The sequence below is a fragment of the Plutella xylostella genome, chromosome 30, assembly GCF_932276165.1.
Source record: "Plutella xylostella chromosome 30, ilPluXylo3.1, whole genome shotgun sequence".
In the NCBI taxonomy this organism is placed as follows: Eukaryota; Metazoa; Arthropoda; class Insecta; order Lepidoptera; family Plutellidae; genus Plutella; species Plutella xylostella.
The window spans coordinates 757755-782552 of record NC_064010.1 but is presented as its reverse complement, the minus strand read 5'-3'; the positions used below and the strand labels follow the sequence as shown (position 1 = coordinate 782552).

General features: G+C 40.3%; 1 protein-coding gene and 1 non-coding gene across 2 annotated transcripts; both read right to left on the bottom strand.

Moving 5' to 3' along the window:
- Positions 1-3934: 3934 nt before the first annotated feature.
- On the bottom strand, positions 3935-24710 carry LOC119694691 (putative fatty acyl-CoA reductase CG5065). The gene is made up of 14 exons (XM_048631929.1): positions 24661-24710; positions 24054-24166; positions 23390-23413; positions 22777-22937; positions 22115-22225; positions 21648-21782; positions 20171-20323; positions 17668-17767; positions 9312-9371; positions 7932-8064; positions 7278-7385; positions 5519-5650; positions 4594-4854; positions 3935-4075 (listed from the first exon to the last, which is right to left on the bottom strand). The coding sequence occupies exons 1-14, from the start codon at positions 24708-24710 to the stop codon at positions 3997-3999; spliced, it is 1620 nt and encodes a 539-aa protein (XP_048487886.1). The 3' UTR covers positions 3935-3996.
- Positions 18169-18241, bottom strand: Trnav-cac. Its single transcript has one exon. It is a non-coding gene; the product is annotated as a tRNA-Val (tRNA).
- Positions 24711-24798: the final 88 nt, after the last annotated feature.

Below are 24798 nucleotides of genomic sequence, written 5' to 3'. Positions count from 1 at the left end.
CACACTGACAATCCACTGGGACATAAGGAAGACAGCTAATATGGTGCCACTCAGAAACCGCGATGACACTCCGATCATGATCACCCGACAGTAGGATCATAATAAATTCGGTAACTTGTGAAGCGGTATGGTATAGCAACAGCGACTTTCACAAAATCAGGAATTAGCTCAGTGCTTTTAGGTTGAACACTCGCCGGTGGGATTCACTTTGCTCACAGCCGAGAAAAGAAAAGACTCAAAGCTGGAATCTGCCGATGTGTCATGACACTTAAGATAGTGTCTGGGGGGTCACTTTATATGACGAAAAACAAACTTTCAGTGCACTGCGGCGCGAGCCGCTCTATCTGTTTGTATGTATTAAACGTGCCGATTGCACGACAGCTCTCGTTCGTTCGTTTCTCATCAGTATAGAGTAACGCTCCTACTTACCGTGCGTCACCATTCCCATGAGCAGTCCAATGATCTTTAGGCAGTTTAGAACAAAAGCTGCATTAGACAGTTTCTTCAGCAGAGACATCGAAATAAAAAATTGATTGCACAACTATCCCCAGGAGCAGTCTATCACTATATCGGTCACTTTGGGCAGTTCAGAAGAAAGCTGCTTTAATAGAATACCCTACCTCAGCGGAGGCATCAAATTGAAGTGCTATAACACTTTTAGAAGCGGTGCACGTTACCCGATTTGTCGTCATCCATGCCGATGCGGCTACGGCGACTGCAGGTGGTTACTCAGGCTTCGTTGGTGTGCCCTTGTATGGCTAACATGACCAACCTTGGCAGTAAACGTTCGTCTGCATATGCCAAAATCACTGATGAATAGCGCACGTTACTCGATACCTTCTAAATAAGTCACTCATAATGATGGCTGATGATGATGATGACCGTGCTAGCAATAGTGGAGGCGGTTCCGCTGAGCATAAAATCTCTTCCCAGACAGGGGGCGTTTGGATCTGGCAACCAGAACAGGAGTGCCAGGTGTGCGCAGCGATGCAGGTGGGACAACACAGCCGCCAGGGCAGGAGTACATGGCTGGGTCTATGCAGCGATGCAGGTAGCACAAACCGGTGGCCAGGGCCAGGACCGGGTGTACGCTGCGATGCAGGTGGCACAAAACGGTGGCCAGGGCCAGGACCGGGTGTACAGCCGCCAGGGCAGGAGTGCATGGCTGGGTCTATGCAGCGATGCAGGTAGCACAAACCGGTGGCCAGGGCCAGGACCGGGTGTACGCTGCGATGCAGGTGGCACGAGACGGCGGCCAGCGCAGGAGCACAGGGCCGGGTGTATGCTGCGATGCAGGTGGCACGAACCGGTGGCCAGGGCAGGAGCGCAGGGCCGGGTGCAGGTTACACGAAACTTCAATTTCACCGAATCGGCCTGCCTACCCTCATCGGGTAGGTACCGGCGGATCACATTACTCGCCGCACATGCCACAATGCCCCAACATACTGAAACTCGGAGCCACGGGCTTCCTGTAAAAAATCCTATGACGGTCCTGGAAAGCTCCTGTTTGTAAAGCCTTACATAAGCTATAATCAAGTGCATTATTGTAATAGCAAAGTTTTTATCAACTGTTTTCTAAAAATATTGGAAATTGAGGGTAGAAAAATATATTTTTTCCTGTATAAAATTAACATATGCTTTACTTAAAGCGGTCATTAATGTAAGTATCTAGCTCAAGCGCCACTAGTAGGACCGGAATATGTGATCAATCATCACCACGACTATTGAATCGGTCGGACCCTACTGCGTGGGATAAAAACCCCAAGCACCGGAGCATTATGACCAGTGGCTGAGCTTTTAAAAGCAGTAAATAATAGCATTTTACTCACGGCTTATCAACTCAAACCTTCGTTGCGAAATCCTTAGCAATGGCTGCGTGCGCAGCAGCCGGCAGGCCCCGCGCCGCCTGGTCCGCATCACGCTACAGCTCCCGGCAGCGAGGACTCCGCAAATTCAATATTATATTTTTCCCCGTCGGAGCGAAGCCGACGAGAACCGTGGCTACATTGAGCCATTTTGCCGAAGTGTTCACTTCAAAAATCAAAAACCAACTGAGGCGCGCGGGTGACTCACTCTATTTATATAGGCACCCGCACCTTGCAAATTAAAGGTGGAGAGAAAAATGGACTTTATTTAACTGTCACTGTGACCCTTATGATGCCGAAACGCCATATCTCACAATGTTTAACTAGGTTTCAGATAGGCTCAGACTACATAATATTACACTTTAACACTCACTAAGCTATTATAAATGAAAGGAACTAAACAAAATAAAAAACATGGAATATTTTGTGTAAGAAAACTCTTATATTGATTGCATTCATTCATATGATATTTAGCCACCCCCAAATAAACAGTGATTTTTAAATGTAATTTCTTACATTATATTATATTCAGGTACATTCAAATTTGTGACTAAATTTTGAATAAAATTAGAAATTATTGTAAAGGTAAAACCTTCTTTAAAAGTACATAGGTATATTCTGCAAACTGCTAATAATGCGAACACACCACGAGTATTATACTTATAAGTTATTTACAAATCTAACGGTATAGTATAATTCAAACAAAATATTATTTATATTTTTACAACATCAAAAAAAATAGGAATATATAAAAAGATAGGCAATTACATTTTACAAAATAAAATGATGTATCTTTTACACAGTTAATCACGCATGCTTAATTATTCTTAATATGTACCTAATTATTTATATTCGTTTACAATCTATCAATCTTCTTTTATTAACACGTTCACGGACAATCCGTCGAGAGCCGTAATTAAATGTCCTTGCAATAGGACTATGCGCCCGTGGCCGTCCAACTTCTATTGGTTAAAACGGACGAACCGTCAACAGCCGTTAAATTTCCATAGTCTTAATAGAGGATACATGGTTTAGTGTCGTATTGTGCTAATTCATTTGTTTCTAGGTGTCATAACAAACAAGTTATGGGGGGTTCTTTTGCACACACATAAGTGTAGTTTATAGTGACATACCGCCTGTAGCCGTAACCGTTACCAGTGCAAATAACCTTCCAGAAGTTTAGTGTCACGGCGCGCGCGTCGTGTAAATGTTAGGTAGAACGTTTGATGGGCTGGTAATATTTGTGGCAAATTACGAGGTAAATAAATGATAAAACGATAAAAATTATACTAATTTGCATATAGGATACCTAACTATTCTATTTGAATACTAGAATTACTTAAATAGAACATAGGAAAGGGACTATATAAGTGTAATGAGAAACGAGAATAATTGTGTTTTTGTCGATGTACCCTCTTTGTATACGCTTAGTATATCAGCTTAATTTTTTGTAAATGGCATGCAGAATGAATAAACCGAGGTCTGGAAAACGTACGAACCTTTTTGAACAGGATTCGGACCTACAAAATAACTGACGGTAACGCCTGTAGCCGTAGATGTCACTATACGCGTTATTGGATTTGCATGATGTGGCGAACCGCTTGTAGACGATACCGTCTATGGCCGTAAGTGTCACATTACGTTAATAAAATATAGTGCAATATGGCAATACGTTTCAAGGCGGAACGATAAAATGTATGGGATTTATAGGTGTCATATCAAAATACTTTTCCAATCATCAATTGTCCGTGAACGTGTTAATATATTGTTACAAAAATTACGTACTTATAAAAAGTCTATAGATTCTAGGCTTCAGTGGTTCATTTAGAAAATTAGAAATAATTGGAAATATTCTAGAAATAACTGTTTAATTTTTCATGGTTTCGTGCGCTTTTTTACTTACTTGCGTGCTTTTTATAAAAAATACAATTAAATTATGATAGTATCTGCCTACATGAGACAGCTCCGACATAATTTTAAGTGAACATAATTTTCTTGGAATTAATCTTAAGTGATGAATTTCCCTTCTACTTAATTCTTCTACGTAATTATTATTATTTGCAAAAGTTGCACGATGGTGTGATTTAATATTAATTACATTAGCTTAAAGTAGTTCTGCAAATTGCTATTTCTACCGAAGTCTTCCAGAAACCAGTCTGAAGATGTAGTAGCCAGTAGCAGCTTGGATTAGCTTGTGCACCCAGTATAATCTGAAATAAAAAAATAACATTGAAATTGTTATATCAAGACATACAAGGTCGTAAATGTAGGAAACATCTGTGGTATCACCACAACCGAACATTAGCAGAGCATCGCCCGCTTATCAAATCTTACATAACTTTTATAGATCTGATAGATGTTTGATACGCGAGCGACGCAGCGTATGGAACGGTAATTTCTTCTTTGTTGGTGGTGGTACGTTAGCTGGCCTTATCGGAATGTCAAGGCAATTTTATTAATGTTGTCAGAAAAGAAAATATTACTCAATCTGACTATGTTATAAAAAGTAATATTTTTCGAAACTTTAAAAGCTATTGCTTTAACAGAGTCGGTCAATTGGTCGATCACTGGACTATGCGATAATAATTGGTATATCGCACAAGTTTGTCAGTAAAAAGTCCTTCAATGTAATAAAGTTGGCCTATGCTATTATTTTAATAGCAGATCACTTAACCTTAACCCTTTGACAGGCAAGCCTTGCGTGTAAAGGAATAAATAAAAACCTTACCTCCTTAACTTAGTCCTAGCCGCCGGCAGCGATTCAGCGCTGTCCTTCAAGATAAACCGTCTGATCCCCATCATGTAGGCCCCGATATACGAGTCCCAGCTGAACGCTGCAGGCCACACATTGAAAGCGCTGCCGTCGCTAGCGCCGCTCGCGCTGTCGTGGAGGGCTTTTAGTTCGGAGACTGCGAACTGCCACTCGTTGTTGGCGAAATATTCTCCGGTGGCGGCCGCCATTTTGAAGCGGCGGGCTATTTTCATCATTCTGGAATATAGTTAAAATAAAATGATTCAGCGAATCAGCAAACTCTAAGTTAACACACTACGATTTAGATGACTGATGTTTGATGTAGGCAGTAATTAAATCTCCGATTACCTGAGACTTCCAGATCGTTAATAACGATAATGATAAATATTAGTATGGAGATTACACTCGTGTGAAAGGTGAAAGGATCAGCCAGTCAGATTAGAGTCAGCCGCTAACTGTCCAGGGTGCGCCAGACACACAATAAGTTCCCTGTGAGTTTTAGGTAGAGGTGTATTTCCGATGCGACGTCGCATTTTGTGTTTAAACCCAGCTGACAGCGGGATTGCTGCGTTGCAATGTAGCTTAAGGATTCTTGATTGCTAGCTGATGATGATAACACTTACATAGCTTTCCGCCCCTGCGCCCGTAGCACCACATCGTACAGGAAGGAGCAATGCGAGCTCACAACACGCATGATATCACTCTATCCCCTATGAAACTCCTGCGAGTAGGAAATAGACCATGATGATGAAGAACTTAGGTACATAGCCTTCCGTCCCTGCGCTTGCAGCACCATGTCGTACAGAAAGGAGCGATGCTAACTCACAGCAATCATGATATCTCTCCCTCTCTCTTATAGAACTCCTGTGAGTGTGACAGAGACCATGATGAAGACACTTACATAGCCTTCCTCCCCTGCGCCCTCAGCACCACATCGTACAGGAACGCGGGCAGGAAGTGGCACGTCACCTCCCAGAACGTGTTCACGAGCCGAGACTCCGTGAACGCGAAGTTCGGGTACCACATCACGTATCTGGAATATAGGATACGGGGTTTTTTGTTGTTATTTATGAACTTGCTTAAGACTATAATTATATAACTAGCGCGTCAAACCCGGAAAAAATATATCATCAGACCCCTAAGCATGAATTTTCATCGTCAACGTGAAGTAAAATTAGTCGATGAATTTTGTAGGAAAATTTTAGTTTTGCTACCGACTGCTAGTTCATATTTCCATACAAAATTACTCAATGAATTCTACTTCACGTTCACAATGAAAATTCATGCTAAGAGGTCTGTTTAAAAAGTTTACATTAATTTAAAAAAAACGCTATAATCTACCGTATTTTACAGAAATTACATAATTTTTTAGATTCTAGATTTAGCACGAGGAATTACAAGGTTCTCTAAATTTAAGACGAAATACAGACAGTAAACCATTTTGATGGTTTTTAACTACCTACGTATGGTGTGGTGTGGTAATACTCGTAGGTATGTAATTTTAAATAAGTTTTAACAACCTCAGATAATAAAAAGCTAGCCCACTCTTTATGTGATACAAATTTAATGACCTTGTTAGATTTTTTGCATAAAACTACACGCATAAATTAAGATAAGTAACAATTTTATCTGCATCTTGTTGCATAATTTGTATTCTTTATAGGCTCAAGGCCACTAAAAAATACCTCTTATGAAATGAAGATGTAAGAGTCAGTGAATTTTAAGTAAATTATGCGTAAAAGAAAATTGAGTACTAAAATTTTATGGGGTTCCGCTGTAAACCATTGAAAAAACCGGTAAGTATAGTATTTTTTTTTGGAAAACGTTATTTTCTAGGATGGTTGATGTTAAAAGGGGGAGGGAATAGAAGGGATGCTAGCAGAAGGGGAGGGAAGGGAAACGTAAAAAATATTTATGGACCATGAAAGCTTTATATTATATATTTATAAGGTCGAAGGACGGGAGCTCTTCGCGGAGAATCATTTTAAGGCGCAGCTAAACTTGGGTGCAACAGCATGTAAGTATATTTAATTTAATAACAATGCAATCATCAGTATAATTATGGTAGATATTATGCTACATATAAAATTAAATACCTGTATACGGAACCGACTTTTAATTACAAATACTTAAGTTGCATCAAATTGCAATCTCGTTTCAACTCACCGAAACATAATTGTTTTACCGTTTATAAATATGCATTAAAAACAAGTTTCTGCCGAAAGCGTCAAGGCCAACCATCAAGTCCTCTTTCTCTTGTCAATTACACAATTTACGGGTTTTTATTTAGTGCAATATTCCGCTTTCGGTTAAGGTCATTCAATATATTTCTGCAGTACACGGATAGGGTTTCATATTCATTTTGGGCATAGGTAATCGAGTAGCCGTTCAGCATGGGGTCTGCGAGTTTTTTCACCGTTCGAGTAGTGGTGCGTAAATGTGAGTTTGTATGGAACGGTAGAGCCACATAGCGATACCTACTCGTGCTACCCTAGCTCTTCGCCACACAAAGCGTGACTTTTCACTGCTTGATCAGTTTATTAAAACCTACGCACTACGCCGATAGACGCGAAAACGAGCATTCGTGTTATTTCAATTAATATACAGTAGGATATTTTTTTTAAATTAATCAACATCTAATAATTTAATATGTATCTTACTTGGTGGGGTTCTCTCTGGCCCATTTGATGCACAACTTGGTGAACTCGCCCCACTGCAGCGGGTTGACAGACCCTGACGTCACGTTGTACACGGGACAGTGACCCGGCCTGAAAAACAATTAAATAATTGTTAGTTCTGGAAATAATTGTAATGGATTCTAGACGTAATTGTTACATATTCTGGAATTGTATTAGAATTGCTGTCAAACAAAAGAAGACCAAGTTTTAATTCCGACAGACAAATGCTAAGGGTCACTTGCAGAAACATATTAAATCTAGATATATAGTGTCAAATGTCGATTTAAGAAACGCCAGTCCATATAAAATTTGACACTAAATCGAGATTTAACACTAAATCTAGATTTTATATCGTTGTGCAAGTGGCAATAAATCTAGGATTTGGATGATGATTAGCTGTAAGTTTTCTTACAATCATGCAACTGTTGACCACTATATAGTCTGGTGCTCAAATTAGTAGACGATCCTGTTAATGGCGACGATGACCCTGCCTATCCTGCAGAGCGAAAGAGCAGAGCGGTGTCCAAGGGGAAAACTGACATATGAAATCGCATTTTAAAGACTGCGCTCATACAATTTTATTGCTCTGCTATCCCGCTCCAATTTTGTAGCAAGCAGACTGATGATAAGACTCACTGCAGCGCCCCCTGCCGCCACGCCGCCAGCAGGCAGCTGTTGACCACCAGGTCCACGGGCACCAGGTCCACCACGTGCCGCTGCCGACAGTAGCCCGAGCGGTACGTGCCGCGAGATATCTCCATCACTATGCCTGGAACGTGATTATAATATGAGTGTAAAATTATAATAACCCTGACTACTGAGCCGAAGGTCCCGGACTCGATTCCCGGCTGGGGCAGATATTTGCTTAAACACGGATATTTTATTGTCGAGTCTTCGATGTGCCCGTAAAATGGCAATAGGCCCGCCCCCTATTACATTGGGACTAACATAACACTCTGGCGAAAAGTGGGTGCAGCAATGCACCTCTGCCTACCTCGCAAGGGATTACATTAGTACAAGGCGTGAGTGTGTGTGTAAAATTATAGTCATCGTATGTGGGAAGTTATGAAGGTGCGACTTTTGGAAATTCGCGAAAGAACTTTGTTGGTAGTGTTACTTTTTACTATGCGCATTTGAAAAATAAAACGACATTCTAAAAGCGGTGGAAGAAAGATTGTTCGGAATGACCCCTAAGTTACCACCTTTCGGCTTTCTATATTACTTTTGCAATAACTAGCTTTTCTCGAGAGCTAAGCTACGCTTGTAAGGTTTTCACATGGGAATACCAGGATAAAAAGTAGCGTTATGTGTTAATCTAGGGTGTCAGGTACCTAGATAAGTACCAATTGGATCTATTCTGGTCAAATCATTATAAATGAAAATTAGTTGGATCTGTCCGCACAAAAGCCTTGGCGCAATGAACTCCTTAATTCTTTATTTATAAACTTTATAAAACATTTCCCAAAATACCTATAGTTGGGTACTGTTTATAAACGATTCAAAAACTTATATCAAAACAGTTTAATTCACAGTTTTGTTGAAGATTTCCCTGTAACCTATAATTAGTCCAACTGAATATTTTATGGAAAAGACGGCCACTTAAAACTATCGATTTTTGTGAACTAAATGGACATGATTTCTAACGAATAACCAACTGGTGGTAGGAATATTTTTCAAGAATAAGTCACGGACTTTTCATATGTATTTGCAATTATAATTGAAAACCAGCGATAATTATGGCAATAAAATATTTGATTTGATTTAATTATAGCACGGAAGGTGTATGAAAGGAGTGACAATAACGTATCAACTATAGTCTGGCCCTCCCTGGAAAGTCAGCGACTGGCGACTTATCTGAGAAGCCAATCCTTTCAACACACGGTGACAAACACACAAGAGTTTGTCACCAAAACGCTAAGAAGTGTGCAATGAGTACAAAACAAATGTTGATCCCTTGCAGGCCATGTTTAGTGGGGACAGTAATGATGGCTGATGATGATGCTGATGGTAACTCACCAGTGACTCCGTAGACGTTGTCGATCCATCCCGGGAAGGGCTCGTGCAGGGCGGCTGTCACTGAAAGATGGAAATTAAATATTTTTGTCTATCACTGAGTTAATGCACAGTGTACCTACGTCACAAGCAATGAAATTTTTTTAGTTGATAAGTATTTAATTTCGATGTGGGATGCTACATGTGTTTGCACTTTTGCACCTTCACATGTAGCATCCACCATTGCAACTCCTGGGGCCGCAGCAGAACTAGCAGCAAAACAGAAAATAGCCAAATATAGCGGCCTCATGGAAAATTATATCTTTGTGCCCGTGGCTCTGGAAACTACGGGAATCTGGGGTCATGACGGCAAAACATTTATCAAAAGCCTAGGCCGTCGCATGAGGGACTGCGGGCTAGACATCCGCTCTGGAGCGTTTCTGATGCAGAGGATCTCTCTGGCTGTACAGCGAGGCAACGCTGCCAGCGCCTTAGGGACCTTTGCGTCGGATGCGTTCCGGAGCGAAGACACATAGTTTTACTTATTTTTATTTTTTATCTATTTAATTTTTTTCTTCTTTTTTTTGTTTATAGTTAGGCTAGGTACCTTTAGTTATAATTTTTCTTAAGTTTAGAATAAGTTATTTAGATTGTATTGTGTACATAGAGATATTTACAGTTTGATTAAATGATTTGTCTCCGATGATGCGCTGTTAAATGTACTTCAATATGCTATTTTCCGTTTAGGAGCAATTTTCGATTGTCATTGTAACTTTTTCATTGCTCGTGAGTGAAGTAGGTAATCTTTGAGTGATGTAGGTGAATTAGGTGTATTGTTTGGATTCCGTTGGGGTAGACGAGTTCTCGAGTGGAGACCACGAACAGGCAAACGCAGCGTGGGACGCCCTCCTGCCCGCTGGACTGACGACCTTAGGCGGGTGGCGGGTAGTGGTTGGATGAGGAAGGCCGAGGACCGAGTGTTGTGGCGCTCCTTGGGAGAGGCCTATGTCCAGCAGTGGATGATTATAGACTGATGATGATGATTTGGATTCCACACGTATACCTCAGAAGGAAGGGCAAAATTGAATGAAATTTTCACTTAATCTCGGACCATCATGATATCGTCATAAAAAAGTGGTTCACTGATAAATATCCACCAGTTATAAACATTCTCAGCCCCTACAACTCATAAATTCATGAACTATTTCCCCCAAAAGTGTAACAACAAGTGTATCTTTCCCATGTCATTCGTAAATAAGTCATGAACACTGTTTGTATCGATCATCTACAGGTGGCCAGTCGCACGCTTTTTTAACCCGTGACGAAAAATGCACTGTCTTATAAATATTTGATTGGGTTTGTGAAAATATAGAGTAAGATACCTATCCAAGCCTGTAAATGTCCATCCCATTGTAAATGTATCTCTTTGTACGATGAAAAAGCTCCAGTGACATAGCACCAAATTAATACTAAACGGAAAAGCCGTCTGCAGTATTGAAGTACATTTCGCGCATCAGAATAGACCAACTACCAACGTAAATATTTTGATCAAATACAAAATTAAATATTTTCTTTAAAATTGTCATTTATTAATGTCGACATTTTGTAAGCGGAACATATTCTTTGCTCAACATAGTCACCATAAATAGTTACAATTATGTTTAGAATCAACAACCATTATTCTGGAAATAATTGTAACAATAATGTTCCTCTAGTGAATGTAGGTATATTAGTAATGCAACTACTTACCTAGAATAGGCCTAAAACCCTTTCTTCAATGGATGGATTTCCCCAGCAGTGGGGACGTGATGGGTAGTGATAATGAGAGTACAGTGAATGAATATAATTATATAACTACCTACTTTAGCTAGTCTATGTTATATTGTATAAGTAACTTAATTATACCTAGTGCATAATTACCAATTACCTATACCTATGTAAATGACTTGTAATATTATTTAAGTTATTACCAATAAATGATTGAATTGAATTGAATTGAATTGTATAAAACATAATTAATGTGGCAACACTCAACTTCCTCTTCCCTCCAATATCTTGTAACGCTAACGTGTGTGCTTTGTAAATAAATTCATAAACCAAGTTTAAATCTATTATTCAATCTAAGTAAAGTAGTTACAGTGACTTTAACATGGTGCCGAAACTTTCAGTCTATTAGTTCTTTCCAGTTCATGCTATTTCAAGTGAAAAAAGTGTTGAGAAAATTTTCAGATTTCATTTCATTTGGAAGACATTTTGTTTGCGTGGAGACAAAACACGATCACAGACTCAGTGTTGCCGTGCTAATAAATGAGTGCGCTTTCTTTGCGCGCCGACCTTGCGATAACGCAACTTTACACTCTCGTCGCAGCGAAAACAGACTTAAAAAAGTGAATTCTGACAGTTTGCAGAAAACAAACTAATCTGTGAATCTGAAAAAACTTCCCGCGTGTTCCGTGTCATTTTTTTCCAAGATTACGGATTACAATTACAAATAAAATAACAAGATTTACAAGTTATACAAAGCAAAATAATGTCTGAGATGGAGCGAAAACGCCTAATAGCCATCAGAGGACAGTGCAAGGCTTCATTTACACGTATTGAAACCTATATTTCCAAGGACCCGCCAACATTTACGATTGAGGACCTGGAGGTTCGTAAACGGATATTGGTGGAGAACTACAATACTTTCAAGGATACAGCATTAAACCTCATCCTGTTGGGCGAAACAGCCACTGAAGAAGAAGAGATTGAGGATAGATTCCTAGCGATTTCCGCGTCACTGGATCGCTATATAAAGAGTCAGCACCCTTCTGCTTCCGGAGATCACCCAACACAGTCATACAGTGCGAGGATGCCTTCATTGGACATACCAATATTCGATGGAAAAAACATATCCGGTTACAAGCCATTCATTGAAATGTTTACAGCAGTTGTCCATAATGATCATAGAATCTCTAACATTGAGAGGTTATGTTTCCTGAAGAAGTACTTGAGGGGAGAGCCATTACAATTAATCGACAGTTTGCCTATTGTCGGTAAGTCTTATGAATCTGCATTGGAATTACTGAAAAAGAGGTATGACAATCCAGCTTTACTAATTAACAACCATGTTGGATGCTTGCTTGACTTGCCCAGCATACAGCGAGGCACTGCAACACAACTGAGGGACTTGGCAGCACAAATCAGACAGCATGTGACAGCATTACAAAACCTTGGTGAGCCGGTGGATAAGTGGAATGCCATACTTTCATGCATTTTGTTACGGAAAATAGATACATTGACCGTGAGGCTGTTTCACTCAGAGAGGGACACAACCAAGGTTATAGAGGTTGAGGAGTTGTTAAATTACTTAGATAAACGTGCAGCCTCCTTGGAAGCAAGTCCGTCTGTGAGTGAGAAGTCTCATAAGTCTTCTGTCAACTTCGCTACTTCCACAACAGAGAAAGCATCCCATCAGTGCATTATATGTTGTAAAAATCATAAATTATTTGAATGCCCAACATTCAAGGGACTGTCACTTCAAAAAAGGCATGAATTTGTAATTAAAAACAAGCTGTGTAAGATATGCCTTAGATTCCATTCACAAAAATGTCGATACAAATTTAAATGTTCTGTTTGCCATTCCAGTTCACACAACAGTCTAATACACTTTGTTGAAGAGATGCCCACGTCTGCACCGAGAGGAAATGATGGTGAGCAACCACAACAGGTGAGCCTGCATGTTTCACAACCCATTGCTGACAGTGTCCTGTTACCTACTGCAAAGGTTTTAGTTACTGGGAGTGATAATAAAAAGTATGTTGTGAGAGCACTTTTAGACTGCGGAAGCACAACTTCATTCTGCACCACAGCTTTGGCAAAGCAGCTAGGGTTGCCTATGACAGATTCAGCTAAAAACATTTGTACATTAGGAGACAATTACAATAATACAACCAACAAGGTAATACATTTATCCATTGAGTCATTAGCAAATGATTACAAATTAGATATTACTTGCTCAGTAATAAATAAAATTACATCGAAGCTTCCACAAAGGCAAATTGACTTGAGTAGTTTCATAATTCCAAAACATGTTCAATTGGCAGATACAGAATTTCACATTCCAGGTGAAATATCAATGCTCCTCTCTAGCGATGTTTTCTTCAAAATTATGTTGGATGGAAAGATTGAAGGAGGGCCAGCAGACCCAATACTGTTGAACACTAAGCTTGGTTACATTGTCTCATCCACAGGGTGTTCAAATGCCAGCTCCATCACTATGCATACATTCCAGAGTCCTGATCTTGATCATTGTGTCAGTAAATTTTGGGAGGCAGAAAAGGTACCGGATATCTATCACGAGTCTCTGCCTGAACATGAATACAGCGAAAAGGTATTTCAAGATTCAGTTACTTTACAAGATAATACATTTGAGGTCAAATATCCGCTCAAGCTTGAATTGCAGGACGTTGACCCCTCTAATTCATATGCAATCGCTTTGCAAAGATTATACAATTTGGAAAAAAGATTTCAAAAGGATCCAGAATATTACAATTTATACAAAAACTTTATACATGAGTATCTTGAGCTGGGTCATGCCAAGATACTTGATATTTCAAACTGTGATCCCAAAGATGAGCCACGATTTTTCTTACCACACCACGGTGTTCTACGGCCTGACAAACAGTCAAATAAGGTCCGTGCAGTCTTCGATGGTTCTTGTAAACCTAAAAGTGGCATAAGTCTAAATGATTTATTATGCAATGGACCTGTTGTACAGCGTTCCTTATTCGATATAATCCTATTATTTCGAACATATAAATATACAATCCAATGTGACATTCGTCATATGTACAGACAAATACAAATTCACCCGGATCTAAGGTGTTTACAAAATATACTATGGAGAGAGGGAGGCATAATGAACGTCCTGCAATTGCAGACTGTGACCTACGGTTTAACTAGTTCTGCCTTTCTAGCCACTAGATGTCTCATAGAATTAGCGAGACTATATAAAAATGATTACCCGTTAGCGAGTGCTGCAATTATAAATAATTCATATGTTGATGACATACAAACAGGCTGTGACACAATTGATCAAGCTTCACAACTCAAGAAGGAGCTTATCTCTATAATGAAACATGCAAATTTCAACCTCCATAAATGGGTCTCTAACACCCCCGAGTTGCTTAACGATATTCCTCAAACTCAAATTGGTTCATCATGCAGGGATTTAGATAGGGACACATCTGTAGCAAAAATTCTAGGCATTTTATACGATGCGCAAGATGATGCATTCAAGCTTAGTGGTCGAGTATTAACCCCCCCCAAAACTGTTACAAAAAGAAGTGTGCTAAGTTCAGTTAGTAGATTGTTTGATCCCATGGGATTAGTTGGTCCAGTTACAATGAAGGCAAAGTTATTTGTACAAGAGCTTTGGCAGCACAAAAACACACTAGACTGGGACACCCCCCTCCCAGCTGAGTTGCATATTATTTGGGATAAGCTTTATACTAATCTAGTAGGTATGCCAGAACTAACAATTCCACGCTATGTACAAACTGCTGGTGCTGATGAAGTTGAGCTGATTGGCTACTGTGATGCTTCAGCACAAGGATATGGGTGTTGCTTATACATTAAGGTGAAACATGGCAGCCAGTACTCTGTTCATCTCCTTTCCTCTCGATCCAGATTGAATAGTGCTAATTCAAAACTGACTATACCTAAGTTAGAACTTAATGGTTCTTTATTGCTATCCAAGCTTGCATTTCATGTGTCATCGCTTTTAAACATAAAAAATGTACACCTCTTTTGTGATTCAAAGATTGTACTCGGCTGGTTAGATACATCACCTGTCAAGGTTCCTGCTTACATAGGCAACCGTGTCCAAGAAATTAAAAAGCATACTGTGGGCATGTCCTGGCACTTTACACCTGGCTTGCTTAATCCGGCAGACATTCTATCCAGAGGTGCAGACCCACTGGACCTCATAAATAATACACTGTGGAAGCAAGGACCTGACTATTTAGAAGGTAATAATTATAACTTTCATTTAGCTCACATTGAAGAGCCAATTCAATGTACAGAAAGTATTGACACTGTATGTGTTACCAATGTCGAGGATAAAGTTATACATCCATTGTTTGAAAAATATTCAACTTTGTACAAAACCATTCGTATTATGGTTTATGTCTTAAAATTTATTAAGATATGTAAGAAAAAGACTGTTAACCTAGGTCAAATATCAGTTGGTGATTTCAGAGAGGCGTTGAATTCTATCATTAAAGGAATTCAGCTTCACTATTTTGGTGAAGAGTTAAAATGTATTACAGAAAAAAAGGAAATCAAGGGCTCTCTTAAGTCATTACATCCATTTGTTGATGAGAACGGTGTTCTCCGTGTTGGTGGAAGATTACATCATGCCAATATAAATTATTCAAAGAAATTTCCTATAATATTGCCAAAATATTGTCATATAACAAAACTTATCATAAGACAAGAGCACTTGGCTCTCATGCATGGTGGTTTAAAACTTACCTTAAGTAGCCTTCAGCAGAGATATTATATTATTAATTCTGTAAGAGAATGTAAAAGTGTAATACACAAGTGTGTAGTTTGTTGTAGACACAAAGCTGAAGCTTCAAAACAATTGATGGGCAGCTTGCCTAAGGACCGTGTGAATCCTGCCCGGGTCTTTGAACGGGTTGGCATGGACTATTGTGGTCCATTTGACATAAAACAATCATCAAAGCGTAGCAGCACTGTAAGCAAAGGTTATGTAGCCTTATTTGTTTGCTTTGCCTCCAAAGCTGTGCATATAGAAGTTGTATCTGATATGTCAAGCGAGACATTCCTGGCAGCATTCAAGCGTTTTGTGAATCGTAGAGGCATTCCAACTGATATCTTCTGTGACAATTCTACCACCTACAAAGGTAGTAACAATCAACTAAAAGAGTTATACAAGTTGCATAGTAGTAAGGATTTTCAGGAATCTATTCATAACTATTCACTACAAAAAGAAATTAAATTTCATTTTATTCCTGCTTATAGCCCGAACCATGGTGGCTTGTGGGAGGCCTCTGTAAAGTCGCTTAAATATCATCTCAAAAGAATTTCCACTTTTAAGATATTCACCTATGAACAATTTAATACAATTATGATTGAAATTGAAGGGATATTAAATTCTCGCCCTCTGCTTTCTATTACTTCACAGGATTGTTCAGATTTCTCTTATTTAACTCCTGGCCATTTCATTATAGGTTGCCCTTTAACAGCTATACCTCAACCTGATCTAACCGATATACCAACAAACAGGCTTAGATTCTGGAGATGTTGTGAACAAGTAAGACAAAACTTTTGGAAGGTATGGTCTAGAGACTATTTATCATCACTTAATGAAAGGACAAAATGGAAAAAGGAATTACCTAATCTCATTGAAGGTAATATAGTTCTATTAATAGATGCTAATACACCACCCCTTCATTGGCCCATGGGCAGGATCACAAAGGTTTTCCATGGTGATGACAATAAAGTTAGGGTGGTAGAAGTTCAAACATCAAACGGCAAACTTCACACTCGTGCTGTATCTAAAATAGTAGTTTTGCCTGTAGAATAATAATTTTATATTTGTATTAAAAATACCTATTTTAATACTTAGTATAAGTTAATTAACTTGTGTACCTATTAAAAATACCAGTTATCTTACTTAACTTGCTTACTTATGTGTTAAACATACCTACATTCACACTTAACTTTAAGTTCAAAATATGTTGTTGTAATTTTCTAATGTCAATGTCTAACTTACAAAGAATGTTATTCTGATTTTATTTCATTAATACGTACCTAGAGTTATCTAGTAAATTTCAATGTAAGATTAGCTTTCAATAGTGCTATGTTATCATAGTAGTGTTTTCAGTTAAAGGTGTAGTTATAAAATGTATGTACTTCCAAAAATTATAATAATTTAATATGTAGTTGTTAACGTTGCCCCCCGCAGATATGTATAAAACATAATTAATGTGGCAACACTCAACTTCCTCTTCCCTCCAATATCTTGTAACGCTAACGTGTGTGCTTTGTAAATAAATTCATAAACCAAGTTTAAATCTATTATTCAATCTAAGTAAAGTAGTTACAGTGACTTTAACAGAATTGACAGTGGCCTGCACAGAAACCTGACGCTTCTTCAATCTTAGAGTGACATTGCCACACAGAGAGGGTGGTCAGATATCTCTGCAGCCCACTGTACTAAGGATGTACTTAAATTCTGTTTTTTTTAATCTCAGATACTAAATTGACAAATTCTGAACGGTTCATCAACAGTCGATTGTACCGCCAATACATCGCTTATCTTATCTGAGATTATAAACAGACTTTAGGATGTAGATGGACAGTAACGTACCTATAGAAGGTCTGACGATACACACGGGCAGCTCCTCGTGGCTGTGCACGATGCTCTCCGCTAGAGCCTTCGTCAGCGTGTAGGTGTTGGGGTGCTTGCCCTGAGGGGAAGGGAAGCCTTCGTAAATACACACTTAAATAATACTATAGGTGCCTTTACATTAAAATTTATGTATGGTATTAGCATGCCTTCTAGTAGGTTGGTACAAGTAGAATAACATTTTGTCTAAGGGTTGTCTATGTCTAGTAGACATTTTTATAAGCAATAAGACCGCCTCTTTTTTTTAAATAATACGTGTTTATAATTATATTTTAAAAGCTAGCCAGTTCCTTTTGTACGATAAGTTACTTAGTTTAATAATTATATCTGTTTATTTATTAGGGCAGTAAGTAAATGGTTATAAAATGTAGAGATACCTACAAAGGAAATTAGAAGCAATATTGTAAAAATATATAAAAAATGTTCCATTTACTGAAACAAAAATATAAAAAAAGTATTCACTGTTTCCGCCCGGGATCGAACCGGGGGCCTTGTGCGTGTGAAGCACACGTGATAACCACTACACTACGGAAACGATGAAAAAGAGTGCGAAATTAACAATCGTTATCTATTGGCGTCTCACTCCAATCGCAATCCAAAAGAGAGATACGTAATCTCAATACGCATGCGTAATACGCGTCCCAAAATAGAATTTTGATAACAAAAAGCGGTACGCGAATAAAGTCAAACTGGAACATAAAATAGTCAATATTGTCTCCTTACATAGTTATTTTAAACTCCGTCTCCAGAATCGTATCCAGTAGGTATCCGTATCTCACGGGGTTCCTAGTTTCCTACGTCCTATAGCATTGTCCGCCATTTTGTATCTAAAAGGTTTCGCCAATCAGTAATTAACAACACATTACCAAAAGGGTCTACTGCTTAGGGGTTTTTTTTTGTATAGCAAAAATTGTTCAGAATGACCGGCTGACACTGAGTTGCAGAAAGGAACTTTAAGCTAATGTCGGCATTAAATCTATTTCTGTCTCTTTCTGTCCGTATACTGTCAAAGCAAGGCAGGTATACATTGATTAAGGTCAGCATTAGCTTAATGTTCCTTTCTGCAACTCAGCGTGAGACACTTTTTTTCGGATCGTCGGACACACCACGATGTGTGAGACTCATCAGCCATTTTGTGACACACCGTCCTGGCATATTCTCCTTTCATACCTGCAGTTCATTGGCGATCACATTCCCGCTATCAGCCGTCAGCATGCTGGCGCAGCTGATGAGTGAGTGCGGGTCGTGAGGAGGAGGATACACCCGCTCTGAGATGGACTTGATGGGACACGAGAACACATATGCGGATGATCCGCCATTTTGTATCTATAAAGCGGCCGCCGTCGCTTTATTACAATTGAGTTAATTCCGCCATTTTCTTTCATTAGGAGGTCTGCCACCATTTTGTATCTATTAAGCGGCAGCGGCCATTTTGTTTCAATTGAGTGCCATATTGTATCATTAAGGGGTTTTCCGCCATTTTGCATCTATAAAGTGGCAGCGGCCATCTTTTTCTTCCGCCATTTTGTTTCTATCAAGATTCATACCTGCAGTTCATTAGCGATGACGTTCCCACTATCAGCCGACAGCATGCTGGCGCAGCTGATGAGCGAGTGCGGGTCGTGAGGAGGAGGATACACCCTCTCTGAGATGTTCTTGAGGGGACACGAGACAACTTAGATACAAGATGGCGGATGGTGTATTAATAAAATACAAGCAATAATGAAATGATAGCTGCTGCCTTTTGCTTGCTTTGTGAATGCTCTGTGTATATCTACCGAGGATTACCCGCCATTTTGTTTCAATAAAAGGTGGTCCGCCATTTTGTTTTAATTCAGTTTTATCCGCCATTTTGTATCTATAGAGCGGTAGCGGCCATTTTGTTTCAATTGAATTTCAACCGCCATTTTGTCTCAACGGTGGTTCGTTATTCATGTTATATCTATAGAGCGGTCGGTAGCGCTCATTTTGTGACTAACCATAGAGAATCTTCGTCCATACCTGCAGTTCATTGGCGATGACGTTCCCGCTGTCAGCTGTCAGCATGCTGGTGCAGCTGATGAGGGAGTGTGGGTCGTGAGGAGGAGGGTACACCCGCTCTGAGATGTACTTGAGGGGACACCAGACAATGTAGATACAAGATGGCGGAAGTAGAAGTAATAAAACAAAAGCATGCGAATGAAAACATTTCTAGCTGTTTCCTATTGCTTCCTTTGCTGATGATGCTGTTAGGATAGAGCATTGTCCGCCATTTTGTTTCAATAAGTGCTCGTCGGCCATTTTGTTTCATTTGAGTTTTATCTGCCATTTGCATCTATAAAGATTAGTTTTAATGGCAGCGGCCATTTTGTTTCAATTGAGTTTCTTCCGCCATTTTGTTTCATTAGGAGGTCGTCCGTCATTTTGTATCTATAAAGCGACCGCGGCCATTTTGTTCCTAACCATAGAGAATATTCATTTATACCTGCAGTTCATTGGCGATGATGTTCCCGCTATCAGCTGTCAGCATGCTGGCGCAGCTGATGAGCGAGAGCGGGTCGTGAGGGGGAGGATATACCCGCTCTTCGATGTACTTGAGAGGAGCGTTGCTGTAGGCCGTGGAGACGTGGACTAGCGCCTGGGGGGGGGGGTGAATTGGAGGTTAATATTTAGGTACGTAAGATTGGGGGAGAGGTGTTGCTTTGAATGTCATGGGAGACAGGAGGCCTATGATTTGTACTCAACAGTGAGCTGAAGTTAACTAACTTAAAGTCTGTTTTTTAATCTCAGGTAAGTACCTACTAAATTTACAGATTCTGAACGGTTCAGCAACAGGTAATTGTCCCGCCAATAGACGACATGTCACTTAATCGCGGGACAATCGACTGTTGACGAACCGTTAAGAATTTGTCAATTTAGTATCTGAGATAAAAAATCAGACTTTAGGTATAAGATTGGGGGATTGCTGTTGCTTTGAATGACATGGGAGACAAGAAGACTATGATTTATACTTAACAGTGAGGGATACCTAAACAGAAAACTTTAAAATAACTACAGAACATGGGGGTTATTGTTTAACAAAATATAAAAAATACATTCAATATCAGCCGGAGATCAAAGGCCCAGGACCTAGGACCTAGGCTCTGAAGACAAAGTCTCTAACCACTGCGCCATCAAGTCGCAGTGAATATAAATCTATGAATTGTAATACCCACTTAGCCATTGCTCAGTTACAGACTTCCAAAGACTCCTAGCCAAATACGGCTGAAACTGATACATTATGAATCAATAACACTTTTGTATTTACATCACGTAGCAAACAACTGATTTATTGATTGACTGAATAATTAAGGTACGTCATTAAGCTTAAATCTTATTGTAATTTCTGTAGATCAAATACAATAGTTAGAACGTTTTAATTTATTAATTTATAGTTTTAGTAGTACATGAGGCCAATGGGGTTTAAGAGGGGGCAAGTAATTGCGAGCCAGACAGTATACTAAGAAACCACAAGCTAAATTTCGTTAAGTACCAATATAATCAAATCTTATTAGGTAGGCACTTTTGAAATAAAATAAGAATGTCAAAATTCTCGAAAAAAAATGACATTTTCCATTGAAAATATGTTGATCACGTGACTTTTTTTACTAACTTTTAAGAATGTTTTTCTTCGCAAATTTTGACTTTCTGATTTTATTTGCCGGGCTTAGATACCTATAATATGCAGCACACGTGGGTTTCTGCGTAGTATACCCTTTTTGCAACACCCTGTAGATGTACTGGTTTCCTCACGAGGTTTTCCTTCACCGTAAGAGTCATGGTATACCATTGTACTTAAATTCAAATAACTCATTGGAACACGTCAGCGCCGGGATGCGAACCCGCATCTCTGGCGTGCAAAGCGGGCGCTCACCCGACTGAGCTACCACCGTTCACTATGTTACGTTATAAAAGCTTGTTACCTTCAACTTGGGCATAGACCCAGCCAGCTTCAACAAACTATTGGTCCCCTGCACGTTGAGGGTGGTGGCTGCGTGGAGCGGCTCCGTGAAGCGCACCGTGGCTGCTGAATGGAACACCACGGTCACCGTCGTTAGCTGGTGGAGAGAGAGAGAGAGAGATGGGGTTAGTGACAAAGAAGAGAAAGTGAAGTTCCATCTGTCGCTTCTTCAGTACCTATAGGTACATACCGAATATGTACCGAGAGTTTGAATACTCTGGCATGGTTACAGAATCACAATTTAGCTCATCAATTCCATGACTGGTGTGTGAATGTAAAGGTGTGCCAGAATATTTTACCAAATATTTCGAGGTCGGCTATCTTTCCTCTTCATCTCCATTGTATATACCAGAGGTATAAGGTATACCAGAATATGTGGCAAGAAATCTACAATAGCCTTAAAAACCTCTCATCTATCTGACAGCATACCTGCTCCAACTCAGCGGCGCCGACCCCCAGCCCGGGCGCGGAGACATCACCCGCCACCGCCGCCAGCTTGGCCAGCCGCTCCGGCCAGCGCGCGCGCACGCGGTCGAAGATCTGATGATGGAGAGGATCTGGTTAGTTGAGTTTGAAGGGTTTGGAGGGTATGGGAGTGGTAGAGGAGTTTTTGGGAGATGGAAATTGAGGAGGAATGGTTTGGTCGATTGGGCAGACAAGTTTAAAGGCGGAGTCCAAGATCTGATGATGGAGAGGATCTGGTTATTTAAGGTTGAGGGATTTGAAGGATGGATGTGGAAGCGGAGTGGTTTTGGGATTTGACAAATTGGTCAAAAGATGGACAGGGCCCTTTGTTACGGAAAACAAGTAGGTTAGTAACTACGGAACCAGAATACTAGAGGGGTAGGGTGATGAATTTGATTGATTAATAATGACAAGAAAATGTGAGTTGGTGTGAAAAAACCATGTAATGAAAATTGGTTAGTTAAGACTTTCTGTACCTGTGGTTTGCCATAGGAAGAACCGCAGTAAAGCAGTCAAAGGATAGCATATTGGTGAACAAATGCGCATTTTGAAGCCAGGTTCTGGACTGGCTAAACCTTAGTCCAGCTCTAGAGTTTTCCACCTACACACTAAGAAGTTAGACTCACCTGATTCTTCAGCAGCTCTTTATACCTCTGCTCGACAGTCAGCCCTCTCTTGGGCCGCATCAGGATGTAGATGGTGTCGATGCCGGGGCAGCTCCGGAGCAGCTTCTCCAGCAGAGCCTTGCCCACGAACCCTGTGCCTCCGGTCACTAGGATCACCGCTCCTGGGGTTGGATGGTGATAATTAGTTAAGGGGAGGAAGGATTATAAACTCTATCTGAATTGGTAAACTCGTGATGAAACTATCAATCTGTTCGATGGCCTTCTAATTCTGCACACTTTTAGATATCACAGATTATAAAATAATATAAAACCATGGGCTGCTTCTTGGTGTTGAAACGCCGATTGTACTTTGAGTTTATTTTGGTGGGAAGCAGATGTTTTCCTCAACGTTCAAAATTCCTTGAAAAGTTTTTCAAAATTGTATACAACAGCAGTCACCTTCTTGTCTTCTGTATACCTACATAAAAGGCGTTTTAGTCACTCAGCTACCCGAGATTTGTAAAATATATGTATAAGTACATATAGCACGAGTCCTATGACGTTTTACAGATTCTTATGACTGGTAATTAAAAGTTAACTTACCACTTTTGCAACACCCTGCACATTTTCTCACCATCATAAAACCCAGCTATGGCCACTACCGGCTACCCGCCTAAGGTCGTCGGTCCAGCGGACAGATGGGCGTCCCACGCTGCGTGGTCTCCACTCACCATCATAAAACCCAGCTATAGACCCGAACGCCGCGCTGTCGTCTGTCCTCGTGCTGTGCAGCTCCAGGTCCGGAGTGGCGGGGTCTTATAAACTCACTCATCATCACCATCAACATCATCAGCCAATAATCATCCACTGCTTGACATAGGCCTCTCCCAAGGAGCGCCACAACACTCGATCCTCAACCTTCCTCATCCAGCCACTACCGGCTACCCACTTAAGGGTGTGGATCTAACGGGCAGGAGGGCGTCCCACGCTGCGTTTGCCTGTTCGTGGTCTCCACTCACCATCATAAAACCCAGCTATAGACCCCAGGGCCGCGCTATCGTCTGTCCTCGTGCTGTTCAGCTCCGGAGTGGTGGGGACTTATAAACTCACTCACCATCACCATCATCATCATCCAATAATCAGCCACTGCTGGACATAGCCCTCTCCCAAGGAGCGCCACAACCCTCGGTCCTCGGCCTTCCTCATCCAACCACTACCGGCTATCCGCCTAAGGTCGTCAGTCCAGCGGCCAGGAGGGCGTCCCACGCTGCATTAGCTTGTTTGTGGTCTCCACTCACCATCATAAAACCCAGCTATGGACCCCAGGGCAGCGCTATCGTCAGTCCTCGTGCTGTGCAGCTCCAGGTCCGGAGTGGCGGGGTCGTTGCCGTTGGCTTCCATCTCCTGCTTCCTGTAGGGGGGTGGTGGTTAGTTAGTCATCATTAATAGTTTCAGCATCAGCTGCAGATGTTAGTTCATTGCTGGACATAAATCTCTCTACCATGAGGGGAGGGGAGATTTGATCATCATAAAATATTCGTCAACATCATATACATATTAGTATCATCGTAACCATCAACAACATAATTATCATAGTCAGTAGCCCATACTAGTTCACTTATGGACATAAATGCCTTCCAAGGCTATTTGAGCCTTCTCAATTCCTCATCCAGAAATGCTATAAAATAAGCAGCCTTATATCTTTCAGGCAGCCGTAGGTTGAAGAAGTGACTTTGTGTGTGAATGAGTATCCTAGCTATACGTAGATCCTGCTGGCTATCTATTTTACTTATTTATTTTTATTTCATGTATATGGGCCAAGTATGAACATCTACGCAATACCAAATTACCGACTAAGTGCTTTCTGGATATACTTTTATTTTATAGGAGAAGTTTTAAACTTACTTCAACTCTCCTATTTGGTCTCGAATCATGGTTTCCGCGTAGCTGTCCATTTCGTCACCGTCCTGGGTCACTAAAACGAGAGCTAGCTACCACGGGGGTGTCTGAAACAAAGAATTTATTTGTAAACGAATAGATCAC

Excerpts from the sequence above, each read along its gene's own strand:
- LOC119694691 (XM_048631929.1), bottom strand. The coding sequence starts at position 24,710 with ATGGACAGCTACGCGGAAACCATGATTCGAGACCAAATAGGAGAGTTG. Across the intron at positions 24,167-24,660 it reads GACCAAATAGGAGAGTTGAA|GAAGCAGGAGATGGAAGCCA; the intron begins GTAAGTTTAAAA and ends ACCCCCCTACAG. Across the intron at positions 22,938-23,389 it reads CATAGCTGGGTTTTATGATG|GAGCGGTGATCCTAGTGACC; the intron begins GTGAGAAAATGT and ends ATCCAACCCCAG.